Source organism: Phoca vitulina, unplaced genomic scaffold (assembly GCF_004348235.1).
Source record: "Phoca vitulina isolate PV1807 unplaced genomic scaffold, GSC_HSeal_1.0 scaffold23, whole genome shotgun sequence".
Lineage (NCBI taxonomy): Eukaryota > Metazoa > Chordata > Mammalia > Carnivora > Phocidae > Phoca > Phoca vitulina.
The window spans coordinates 3,028,000-3,041,727 of record NW_022589726.1 but is presented as its reverse complement, the minus strand read 5'-3'; the positions used below and the strand labels follow the sequence as shown (position 1 = coordinate 3,041,727).

The window sequence follows — 13,728 nt, the reverse complement described above, 5'->3', positions numbered from 1 at the left end:
CTCCCAGGAGAGCAAACTGTTCCAGATGCCTGGGCATCCCGAGGTCCCTGAGCCCTGTTTCACACCTGTTCCTCAGCATACTGAGAGTGTCCCTGCAAGGCTGACCTCCTGCCTGGGTTTTGCCCTCTTTACCATCCTCGCTGCTTGCTTCCGCAGGCGTCTGGATGCCAACCACATCAGCTACGTCCCCCCGAGCTGCTTCCGTGGCCTGCATTCCCTGAGGCACTTGTGGCTGGATGACAACTCCTTGACAGAAGTCCCCGTCCAGGCTTTCAGAAGTTTATCAGCACTGCAGGCCATGACCTTGGCCCTGAACAAAATACACCACATACCAGACTATGCCTTTGGAAACCTCTCCAGCTTGGTAGTTCTGTAAGTTTTATTGACTTTCTTTCTCTCTCTCTTTTCACACTCTAAATTTTCACCACAGGACATGTTGGCCTTCGAGTGCTGGCCCTTCACACCTTGAATAGGGACTCCCCGAAATGACTTGAGAATATTAAAGAATTCAACCAAGCACCTGCTAAGTGCCACGCACTTTGAGGCATTCAAAGATAAACTACAACCTCTGTCTTAGGGAAGCCCATGTATATTGTTCAGACAATCGTCACACTGTACAAAGTTAGTCCAGTGACAGAAGCGAATAAAAATTCCTTATTTCTGGTAATAATTTCTAATTCAGGTCAAATTGAAATATGCCCTTCTTATTATTTAATAAATATTTTTTGAACCCCTACCAAGGGAAGAGAAGTAAGGACAAACCATTAACAGGGAGCTGTGCGTTTGTGTGGCTTTTTTTCCCCGATGGGTCTAGATTTCATTATTTTAAGTAAACCAAAATGATTCTCAAGTAACAGTTTGAAAAATAATCAGTCTCCTTTAAGGGTGTAGCTGTATGCCCCATGTGTATAATATAATGGTCAATCAAGGCTGATAAAGGAAAATAGCAGCTGCTTGAAAGGCTGGAAGATCAGTTTGCCGAGGAACCTTGAGGAAGGCTTCTTCTGCCCTATTTCTCCCTTTGCTCCATGCCCGCCCACGGGCCCCCCACTGCCTTCAATTATTCCAGTTTTCTTGATTACCCGTCTCTCTCTTGTATTATCTTCCTTTGAGGGCTGGCCAGCATCTTATCCATCTTTTTAGGTTCCCCTCAATTCCCTTCCCCCCATGTGTTGCATGTACAAGATCTTCAATAAATGTCACAAAGATCTCACATGAAACCAACATAGATTTATTAGAATAAACACCTTAGTTGGGGTACCTGGGTGGCTCAGTTGGTTGGGTGACCAACTCTTGGTTTCGGCTCAGGTCATGATCTCGGGGTCGTGGGATCAAGCCCCAGGTCCCACTCCACACTCAGCACTCTGCATAGAGTCTGCTTGAGATTCTTTCCCGCCTCCCGCACCTCCCCCTTCTCCTCCTCCCCCCACCACTCGCTCTCACTCTCTCACTATCTCTCTCAAATTAAATAAATAGATAAATAAATAATAAATAAATAAATAAATAAAATCTTTGAAAAAACAAACAAAACCTTAGTTTAAAGGATAAGAAATTTCGGGCGATATTGATGAATTTCTATACTGACTCATGCATATAAAGATGATACCGCTGACCCGCCAGAAGCTGGGTGTGTGCTTTAATTTTTTCCTCCACCTGAGGGAATGGATTTACAGAGACCCAGCTATTCGTCACCCTCTTCTCCTTAAGCCCATTTTCCAAAAATCCCTTGGGACTTGGTCCAGTTTTCAGTTATATACACAGCTGTTCTCATTGGCCCTGACTTAACTGACTTACCATTGAGCCAAAGATGATAATTATACATGTTAATACTATGTCAAGATAACTAATCTCCTGGGGCAGCCAAAAAAATCTGATCACCATTCTCTGTGACTAAAATTGTTGTTGCCTGTTAACCTGTGGTCCCACCCTGGGAACATAGCCATTTATAAGACTGCAGCTTTAATAGAAAATATGCGTGTACACCAGGACCTTCCCTCCATCCTTCATTTGTCAATGATGGCCAGAATCTCTGCTTTAATATCCTACATCCGAAAGCTATGTTAACAACCTGAATTTACTTTTACCAGTCATGTTGCCCGTATTATTATATACTCCCTGACATCTCAAACGCAAAAGGTAAAACTGTCACTGCCTATTAAACTCTATAGTATAGAATCATCTACGGTAAGAGTGGAAGGGTCATATAGCCTTGAAAAAAAAAGTTAAATAAAGCATTTCTTATATATAACTAGCGCATTCCTTAAGTTTCTTTGGATTTAAGCCATCAGAAGGCTGTGCCGAAGTTTCCATGAGCAGTGTGCCTTCCTGACTGTGTCCGCAATGTTCTCCTGCAGGCATCTCCATAACAATAGAATTCACTCCCTGGGAAAGAAATGCTTTGATGGGCTCCACAGCCTAGAGACTTTGTGAGTTGACCTTTTATTTGTTTCCCTTTTTTCAGTGTTTTCATGAGTATTCTGAAGGAATCAAAATAGCCTTAAAGTCAAACTTGCTGTTTGGTTTGGTTAATTGCCTGAGCTTTAAACAGATATTTACAGTGGCTTTATCTTACACACACACACACACACACACACACAGAGCTAGTAAAACTGAGATTTTATTTTAATCTAACAAGAGTGGTAAATTAGAATGATTATAAGCTAAATGAGATGTTCTCTACTTAACGACTGTTTGCCTAGGAATGTGTACTCTGTGTCAAGGATCCGTTCTAATCTGTCACTCAGGCTCACTATTCATGAGTCTAGTCCAGGCCCCCCTTCCCGGCCCCCGCCCAATGAGAGGATACCGACCAGACAAATGCTGGACTTTCCAATCTGAGATGAACAGGAGTTCCATTAGCAAACAACAAAGTGATTCAAAAAAGTAAAAAGTAATAATAGTTACCATTTATTGCGTATATCTCTATCCAAATACTGCACCATTCGGCATACGTGGTTTCAGTTGATCCCACAACCCATCCTATGAGAGCGGCTATCACCATCCCACTGTAAGCTCTAGTCAGGTTTAAGTTATTTTAACAACATGACGTATCTAGGCAGTAGCATAGCTGGGATTTGCTTCTTCTCGAGTTTGACTCTGAAATCCATGTTTACCAGCATACACTACTTCCAAAGAATAGGTCAAAAGCTCAGATCTGAATTGGTACCTATAATAAAAATAGAGTCCAGCCAGCTGACCGCCTAGAGCCTTTCCCAGAGCCACGACGGGAAGAGTTCACATGTTCTCGTGGGCCTCCCCAGGCCCCAGCCGTTTCAGGGCAGAAGCTGCTCTTCACTGCCCTAGCAGAGTGAGAGGTAGAATGAGGGTGAGGTGAGAGGCCGTGGGGGTCCTGAGTGTTCTGGAGGGGGGGTGATTCCAGTTTGGCCCTCCTCACCCCCATATTTCTAATACTCAGGTACAGTAAACCACCCAGGGCCACTACATCTACAGTGACGACTGACCCGGCCTGCAAAAGGAGAGACCAAAGACCACCTCTCTCGTGGCCTTGGAGCCCATTATTCATCTGCATCCAGAGCTTAGCATTTGTACTTGGTCAGTTTAGCTTCTAATCAGGTCTGGGTCTGACGATTTCCTGATGGGCCATCTGTTGTTGGTGGCTCAGGTCAGTGAGTGCTCCCAGCTCTCCTTCCTGGGTTACTTACGTCACTCTGTGTTTCCTCGTAGAAGGGAGGCATCATCCTCATAAGGAGATGCCAAAGATGAACTTCTCCAGGCAGAACTTTGAAGTCAACTTAATGGCATAGGCAAACCATTCTTATGAGGTGCTTGGAAAAATTAGAACTTCTCCCTTATCTACACAGGGCTGGGCTTGGGATCTTAGTAATGGAAAGCACCTTCCAGTCCTTTCCAACACAAGAGGAACAAAAAACAATATTGGCTTTGAAGGGTATTTCCATAAATAGTCTTTCTTCCCCCCCCCCCCCCCCCATGTTCAAGATGAGAACCCAGGATTTCATGTAAATACCATAGAGTCAAATATTTTAGGGCAAATTCATATGAGTCTCATTGTCCCCCACCCTCCTTTCGCCTTGCCCAGGGCTACAGAGGATCAGTAAATTGGTTACTCCCAACCTCTTCCTCTGGCTCACTAGAAACCCAAGTAATTTATAAGGACCCAATCCTCCATTTAATCAAAACAGAGCATCTGGAGAGATTTACAAACAGGAAGAAAATTTATGTCCACAAAAGACATGAGTTTCCTGCCTGCAGTATAGCTTAAGGATGGTTTGTGCCAGACAAGTAGGAATCTTGATTCATGTTTAACTCGGTCAAATTATCTCTCTCAAAATTAAAAAGCAATTCTTCTCCATAGAGGAAGATCTAACCACATCTGATTGCCTGACCAAAAGAATTTTCTGCGTCATCTGGGAAATCTGCCATTCCCCGAGACTAGGAGGCAATTACTTTTTCATACGAAGTTGTAGATATAAGGTGGAGTTAGTCTGAGTAATGGAATTGAAAAGCCATTTGTGTCATAACAGATAGAGAAATTAATGAGTTGAAATTGTTTGGCCATGCCATCTCTGGGCATGAAGGATAATGTAGAGCTTTGCCTCACAGACCGAGGAAAACATACTTCTGGTCTGAATCTTTATTTGTGACCCTGAAGAAATTCTAGACCTGAGGCCCTTCCTGAGAGTGCCCTGTACCACATACACCTCTCCAGAAGCAGACTGTCATCCTGGACCTCAGGCTGGGAGAATCACAGGCACTCTACAGGAGTCAGGAATGAAGCAACTCTCCAAGATGTCCTCTCAGGCGAGACTCTGAAAAGCAGAAGGAAACATCAGAGTGTGAAGGTGGGAACAAGAGAGGAGATTGATTCAGGAGCCAGGAGGAACACACACACCAGCTGACAGCATGGTGAGCCAGGTTCAGGTGAAGAGCTACATGGTCAAGCCACCAACAACTTAGCCAAGCGTCCCTCCTACTTGGACATTAACACGGCTGTATGTACCCTCCCCCCCCGTTTTTAAATACCTCAGTGCCATTGAGACTTGACTCTGACATTTCTCACGAGCAGTCTAATGACCACGTTAATGCAGATACTGGTGGAATGATGGTGGACAGCAAGCCAAGAATATCTCTCTCCATGAAGAGAAGGAAGGAGGATTTTGATTGGTGATCCTGGCCCATTGCAATAGGGTGTTCACTTTCTCTGTAAATGTATATAGGAATTTTCAAATAAAAAACTGAAAATACTATTTACTTCTTTTCAGAGATTTAAATTATAATAATCTTGATGAATTCCCCACTGCCATCAGGACACTCTCCAACCTTAAAGAACTGTAAGTATTTCGGACAAATTTAATGGGACAACTCTCTTCTTTGTGAATACACTTTAAAATATATTTGACTATTGTATCTAGTATGACTGACTAGAAAATTTTAAAAGTTTGTATAAATAATGGCTAAGTACACTTGAAATATATTTTAATTTAGTCTATCTCCAGCAAACATTAGATAATCTTTTTTAAATTTAGAATGGATTTCTCTAAAATATGTATATTAGAAAAAATATACATAGTTCTCTAAGTTCTCTTTTCCTAAGCTATATTCCCCCAACATCTACACACTTCATACATTTATAGAGAATTGTCACGGAATTCAGTTATTTGCTGAGCATTTTGAAGTCCAAACTTTTCTAGGTCGTTTAAGTCTAGGATTAGAGAAATAAAATGCATGTGCCTAGTACCGTGCTAGATGTTTTCACATACATCATCTCATATTCTTCAAATACTTCATGAATCATATTTAATTTTTAAAAACCCACAATTTTACTAAAGTAAAGCTGACTTTCAGTTCTTAGGTTGCATCCATTGTCTTTTATATACTATAAATCAATTAGCTTTTCTTTGTACCTAAAAATATGAATAACGTATGTAAGGAATGTTCCGAGACATGGAAAGGAAAATAAACGTAGAGCCTATTCTCTTGGCCAAGAGAAATGAGAGACAAAGCTAAAGGAGGTAGACAACAGGGCTTGTTTGGAAGCAAAAGACTCTAGGAGGGTTCTCCCTCAGGAGCCCCCACGTGTGGCTCAACTGGGAAATCCTCATGGTCTATGGTCAGGCAGCCCAAAGGCGCCTCAGCCAGTCGCCGGCCACGTGGAACCCAAAGAGCATTGACTCTGCCCCTCTGCCATTCAGACAACATTAGCACCCGGCAGAGGAGAATCGGTTTGTTATTACAGACTCACTGAGTGCCTTCCTTCAGCTCAGGAAATCTTGTCCTCATAAGGAGCTTACTTAAATCTCTACTTCACAGCAGCTTAAGTCAATTTTCTCTTCTCCTCGCTTCAAACGGGGTCAGGAGAAGTGATCATAATCCTCTCTCCAAAGATGGTTCCCTCTGTGTCTGGTTGTTATACAGTGGTTTTCTACTGGATATGAACAGATGGATTTTCTTTTTATAACATTAGATTGTAAGCTTCCGTAAAGCACAACTGTTCTTTTCAATTTCTTTATTCCTCTTTCAAGAGGACAGCTTGTGATTTCTTTTTCTCCTAGAGAGCACATAAGCTTCAAAATGCATAGAGGAATTTAACCTTATCCTCTAGCTATCAAAGATGCTGATCACTGCCACAGGAAGAGAGTACTATTATATGTTACCCTACAGGTTATTTTCTTAAAGAAATGTTTCCCTCTCTTTCTAGAGGATTTCACAGCAACAATATCAAGTCAATACCCGAGAAAGCATTTGTAGGCAATCCTTCTCTTATTACAATGTAAGTGGCCGTAGTTCTTTTTGATTTTTCCATCCTGAGATATAATACGTATTGCACTTTTAAATATAATAAAATGAATGTCCTATATATTCCCAAGTTTTGTCTTTGTCAATAGTAAGATTCTTTACAAAGAAGCATCTATAGAGATGTTTTGCCAGGTTTCAGCTGAATGCTGAAATAACATAAAAGATTCTTTTTTTCTAGAACCTACAGGTGTGCATTGCATTATGCTTCATATCTTCAGAGGCCTTCACTCACTTCACAGTAATCTTGTGACATACTTTCACTTATCTCTATTTTCTAAGGAATAAAACTGATTTTTAGAGAATCATTATCAAGGTCACCTAGTCATTCAGAACTTGAACCCAGGTATACTAGAAATACAAATTTTTTTTAAAGATTTATTTATTTCAGTGAGAGACAGAGTGCTCATGCAGGGGGGGAGGGGCAAAGGAAGAGGGAGAGAGGAACTCAAGCAGACTCCGCGCTGAGTGCAGAGCCTGATAAAGGGCTTGATCTCAAGACCCTGAGATCACAACCTGAGCTGAATCTAAGAGTCAGATGCTGAACTGACTGTGCCACCCAGGTGCCCCTATAAATTATTATAATAGGAGTCCTTTACAGCAATAGACTCCATTGATTGTGGGCATTGGGGGGATACTGTTTTATGCGAGGTTTCTGTATCTATTTGTTATCAAGCCCAAGCATTGAGTCACATTTATACAATTACAAGCTCGGTTGTAATTCTAGAAAGGTGAATATATTCTAAAAAGATGTATATGAGGGTTTATATACCATAAAAGCACAAAATAGAGTTACAACTACAGCATATAATTAATTAGTTATATGTTTCACATTTAGCACAGACAGAAGATCAATCACGTGTAGATGCACGGGAAGATGAAAACAGGTGTTAGGATGGTTCTTCGTTAAAAGACCTGGCAAACTGGGGGCATAGCACTGGCCTGAGATCATGCCGGAGGTGTCTCGAATCAGCAGGAGGAGAGAAAGGACAACTGTTGAACATGACTCTAGGGGCATTTCTTGGCAGTTATTCATCCTGTGCCAATTTGATTAAGAGGCTTTCTGGAACCGTGTAGTATCTGTCACAAATGAGCTGGAATCCCAATTAGCCCTGACAAGTGAAAAAAAAAATAAAATCCCATTCATCGTTTCTGAAATAGTCTGACAGTATGTTGGCAAACTAAGGGTTTTAAAGTTTATTGCCAATAAACATTAGGCCTCATTAGAGAGTATTTACATATTAAAAGTTGGCAAATTTCATTGCCTTTGCTTCTTTTTCCTTAGAGCCACAAGACTGGGTTTGTTTGTTTGTTTTTTTAATCACTTTTTTGATATGCTAATACCACTTGAGAAAGGACTAACAGCCCCCAAAATTTATTAGTGCTTCTATCCAGTATTTTATGGCGTTCACTATTTTCTCCCTGAAACTCTCCTCACCTCGCTTCTGCCTGTTTCTCTCTCGTCAGTCACTGCCACTCCCTGGCAGGTCCCCAATTCCCAGTTTCTGTGAATGCTTCCCTGTCCCATTGGCTACGCGGTCTCCATTTCTCCCTCTGTGGTCCCCATCCTCTGCGTAACTTCTCAGACCCACTGCCACCAGCCTCTGCTAGCCACCATCTCAACGTTCTTGCCGATCTAAGGCTCATCCCCCTGCCTCCAGCACGGGAGGATGGAGGCACAGCATCCATCTTGTCACCCTCTTACTGTGGAACATCCGGAGATTCAGGACCGTCTCTTGTCTCATCGCCTGACCAGTTCTCCACAGCTCTCCTCAATTACCCGATGCCATAACCCAGATCGACAAAGCTGTACCCATAGAACAAAACTCTTTATTTCCTTGCTCCTATGAGTCCATCCCCTCACCATGCTTATTGACATTCTGTCTCCCAGGGCCCGTTTCAAATGACATTACATGAAGTTTTTCTTGATCTCACAAGAAAACTCCTTCCTGAGAACCCTATAACTCCTTATTTGTGAAACTTACGTACACAAGCATGGGTATTCATTCATATCTGCCCAGTGTACATACGTACATATATGTATGTGAACATAATTATATCCATACAAGCATATGATATAGATAAGGGACAGTGTGATATTATGAGAAAAATTCCATTTTTTAATCATAAGACCTATATTCTAGCTCTAGCTTTTTCTCTTATCGATGATCTAATCCAAGGGAAGAGGGCAGGAGGACAGAAGGGGACGTAGGTTTGTTGGGTGACAACTCTAACCCAGGTCCGCCAGATGTTACACAAGCATGAGCTCTTTTAATCTGTACACAAAGCCTACAACTCAGATTTATTATCCCAGTTTAACAAATGAGAAAAGTAAAGCTCTGGGAGGTACTGAACTTGCCAAAGTATCTGAGCCTTAGTTTCCTCCTCCATAAATGAAATAAATAATATCTAAGCATCCGTGCTCTGGATCTTATAAAGTTGTTGAGTGGATCAATTGAACTATATACGTGAAAGTGCTTTATCAACCAGAAAGTGTTATGCTGTTACTTATTTGTTCTATCCCAACTGATTCCAAGCTTCTTTAGGGCAGGGACATTTTAGCCATCTTCTTCAAACTCCCAGAAGCTAGCATAATGTCAGGCACATGGTAGATACTTAATGATGGCTTTCCTTAGTGACTCAGGCTGTAAATTCCCCCATACACTGAGCACAGTAGACACCAATAAATATTTGTTGAATTTCATTGAACTAGGATGTCTTCTCCACTAAGACCTATTTGTAGGGCTTCATTGACCAGACAGTTCAAACACCATTACTGAAAACATCTGTGAAACAAAATATTTAAGTTCTAATAATGCCTCACCTTTTAAAGCAGTAATTAATTTTTTAGAAATCTAATGTTGCCAAAAAAGCAGAAGAGCAAATTTCCTCTCAAATACTTTGAGGAGTCCTTTGTGTGTGTTATGATAAGATTTGACCCGAGGATCTAACCTTCATGTGAATCTGTAGAAATTCATCTTTCTTTATTTAATGATACAATTGCCAGCACCTTGAATTACCTTTTTGCCACTTAACGGATATGCCACAGATGTTGGAGGCAGAGCAAGATTTTTAGGTATACCTGCAGTCTGTTCACTTGCTTTTCTCCTTAGTACCTATCACTTATCTGCCTTGCTGTCAGAAACTTTCATTTTTATATAGTATGGATTTCTTACCAAAAATCTCCTCATGGGATGCCTGGGTGGCTCAGTCGGTTAAGCATCTGCCTTCGGCTCAGGTCATGATCCCGGAGTCCCCGGGACCGAGTCCCACGTCGGGCTCCCTGCTCAGCGGGGAGCCTGCTTCTCCCTCTGCCTGCCGCTCCCCCTGCTTGTGCTCTCTCACTCTCTCTGTCAAATAAATAAATAAATTCTTAAAAAAAAAGTCTCCTCACGAGTTAAAACACTTGTGTTTTACCAAGTAACCAGGAATGTTATACAATATAGTACAATCAAGATTACATACATTTCATATATTCGTCAAAATTTTGAACAGGTATTCATTTGTCGTTCAACTTTTATACTAAGACACTGGTGTTTGGATTTTTTTCAGACATTTCTATGACAACCCCATCCAGCTTGTTGGAAGATCCGCTTTTCAACATTTACCTGAACTAAGAACGCTGTAGGTTTTTCTCTTACAGATCACTTTCCCCTTGCAGGGGTACTGTAAAAACCAAGTGAATATTTTAAGTTAAAGTGCTTTGAAAATGGCACTAAAATTACCCCTTTCTGGAATCTTCTTCCAATAGTACTCATGTACCCCTCCTTCTAGGACTCTGAATGGTGCCTCACAAATAACTGAATTTCCTGATTTAACCGGAACTGCGAGCCTGGAAAGTCTGTAAGTACTTGAGTAGGCTCTTGACTTTGCCCAGAACGTGCACTGCCCTTGAAGCCTGACCAATCTTAAAGTCAGTGAATAAAAGTACGTCACTGTGCGATGCCTGAATAAAAGCATTATGTCTGGTTTGTGTTTCAACAGGACTTTAACTGGAGCCCAGATCTCATCTCTTCCTCAAACCGCCTGTGATCAGTTACCTAATCTGCAAGTGCTGTGCGTATCAGGAAGGCAGTGACATTGTGTAAACAGGCAACTTCCATTTAGGAGCGAAATGGCAGGCGTTCTTTCAATAATCCTTGAAAAGGGGAGAAAGTTCTTTCCTTGAGGGCTCCAGGAGGTCGGTGCTCCCTCGCCCCTGTGGGCCGAGGAAGTGGCTCTCTGATGTGACCCCGGTAATGGTGGTGGCACACCCTTTGTTCCCAAGGTCCCATCAGTCTCCCATTAGAGTTTCAACTGGCACACGTTTCCTGTCAGAAAAGGGCTATGAACAAGCCTACATAACTTCATTTCCCCCTCTCGAGGCTGTGCAGAACAGAAAAAAATTACATAATGGAGCAAAAACCCAACATGGATGCCAGAATTAAAAATTAAGTTATCAGACCCATACAAACCTTAATAAAGGCGACCAAACATTCTTCCCGTATACTTGTGGGTGCCATGTTGTAATGTTTCCAACAAGTGGTTAAACAGCTTGCATACGTGATTTCTGGTGACTTGGAGCTTTTTTTTTTTCTCTGCCTTTCCCTTACTGAAAAGTAGTTTATAGGAATTTGAAGAGCCTTGTTTTGACCTTCCATTTTCAACCTTTTGCCTCAACTCCCAACCCTATTATCGTCCTCTCATGCATTGTGGAGACTTAATGAATGGACCCTTAGTCTCCCGTCATGGCTCTGTTCTCACACGGGAGACATCTGTGTCAGTTGAATGCCTGTCATTCCACCACAGGCTTCACCTCGTAGCAGAACTACAAGCAGCACTACAAATGTTAAGTGGAAGAATGGGAATGTCTGCCACAATGATTCTGCCTTCCCCCATCCCCGGCCCCCTAACCGCTTCAGACTTCCGTTGTTCAGTGATATGGGGTTGTATGAACACCATGGGACAGGCTTGGAGTCAGTCATTCATGTATAGAGGGAGGGAATATGGAGTAAGTCTGCTTCTTCACCCCACATCGCCCTCTGAGGTGTAGAAACAGATAAGGAAACTGAGAATTAGGGAAGTGAAGTACATTTGTTGAAGTCACACTGCAGGAAAGTAGCAGAGTCCACATTCAAATACAGGCAGTTTGATTGGATAAGCAGGAGAAAGTGCGTGTATACCAGGTGGTGGAACTCTTAGGGGTCATCTTAGAATTCCGCCTACCACACCCCGGTGTAATTATCTTCATTTCTCGAGGAAACTGGCCTGATGACATGACTAGGATTTCACACGCTGTAACTAGTACGTAAGAAGCCTCTATTTAAACTGCATCTGTCTCCACTATGTCACATCGGAAATGGCAAACCACCCAGGGCTAGAACTGCATAAATGGAGGTTGACTGGCAAATCGGTTAAGGGCAAAGGCTCTGGGTCTGTTTTTCTGGTTCAAATCCAGTCTCCCTATATACCAGCAAGATTTCTTGAGCAAGTTATTTATCCCTTCTGGGGCTCCATCTCCCAATCTATAAAAGAGAGAAACAGCCACTTCCTCCAGAGGATCCTCATGAGGATTAAGTGAGTTACTACATGTCAAACGCTTATACCCGCACCTGGAACATTGCAAACTCTCAGGCAGTGTTAGCTCTTACCAACTTCTCTCTCACTTCCCTTAGACCATCATTCTTTCTTCAAGCTCTTCTTTCCTCCATTTGAAACTTGAAAGGTCTGAAAGAACACAAATACACTAACCACAGGAGCTTGTCAGTTTCAAAGCACTTCAACCTATAATTTTGATTTATTCTTCACAACACCCTGCAAGATCAGCAGAACGGGTATCTCCTCCTTAAAGGAGAGAACTGAAAAAAGGCCTAATGCTTTGGCCAGTGTTTCGATCAAGTTGAAGAATCGGTTGAAGTTGAGAGTAGAACTCAGGGTCCTGACCTCTACTACAATCTACTTTATGTTCTGGAAGCACAGATCTGCGAGCTCTCCTCCTCTGACTGAATCATCCACTGAGTGCCTGTTACATGAGGAAACGTCACTGTTGAAATTGTCCCCAAGTCTCTTCACCTCCCTGGGAATTACTTGACTGTGTGGGGCTTTCCCCACTAAGTAGCTGGTGATCTTAGGCAAATTATTTCACATTGTATGGTGATAATCAGTGTCTTCCTCATAAGGTGACCACAAGGATTAAATGAAATAATTTAGGTAAAGCTGTAAACATGGTGTCTATATTTAAGAAGTGCTTGATGAGTATTAGCCATGAAAATCATTAGGTAGAAAGTAGGCAGAAGGTGGCACTATGTCTTTATGTTGAAGAAGGTTTTCTGTATCCTCTACCTGGTACAGGAAGGACTTGTCCCCTTGCAGTCTGTGCAAACGAGTGAACCAAATTACTATCAGCTGTGATGATACGTATGTCCATTTTATCACAGTCACTATTTTTTAAAAATATACACCATTTTGTTGACCAGGTGTATTTAGTAAGTACTTGGTGTGGGGTATGGTTTGGGGTTTTTTCATTTTTTGTTTGGTTTGGTCTTTCAAACCTCTAGTATAAACTACAAATTTGTGTTTGCAAACAGCTTCATCTGCATTATTTATGTGTAGTAAATGAACTGTCTTTCTATATAAATTCCATTCATTCAGTAAATGTAGAATGGAGTGCTCAATTACAAGAACAAAATAATTTAAAAGCCTCTTAGAAAACAGTGTGGATTTTTCAGTTGCGTAGTGGTGATCTGGTTTTAAGAATTAGAATCAGGCATGAAAGTGTGTTAGTTGATTAACTGATAACTTTTTAAACATGAGACAAGATTTTTTTTAAGTATCTATGTTACTTTATCTACCAGCTTTCTTTTTTTAAGCTTTCTGCAAATTACCATGGCTTGTTTTAGATTAGTTATATTATACTATAAATATGTCCAGATGTTTTTGTTATTCTGTAATTTGTTGAGTTTTGGCTGAAGACTTTCT

General features: G+C 41.6%; 1 protein-coding gene across 1 annotated transcript in view; it reads left to right on the top strand.

The window, feature by feature from the left end:
- Positions 1–13,728, top strand: part of LGR5 (leucine rich repeat containing G protein-coupled receptor 5) — a 123,080-nt gene that overhangs the window by 96,221 nt on the left and 13,131 nt on the right. Inside the window, exons 5-11 of the mRNA XM_032420955.1 lie at positions 157–372; positions 2,355–2,426; positions 5,241–5,309; positions 6,677–6,748; positions 10,324–10,395; positions 10,546–10,614; positions 10,756–10,827. Coding sequence (XP_032276846.1) covers positions 157–372; positions 2,355–2,426; positions 5,241–5,309; positions 6,677–6,748; positions 10,324–10,395; positions 10,546–10,614; positions 10,756–10,827 — 642 coding nt within the window. The remainder of the gene's footprint in view (positions 1–156; positions 373–2,354; positions 2,427–5,240; positions 5,310–6,676; positions 6,749–10,323; positions 10,396–10,545; positions 10,615–10,755; positions 10,828–13,728) is intronic.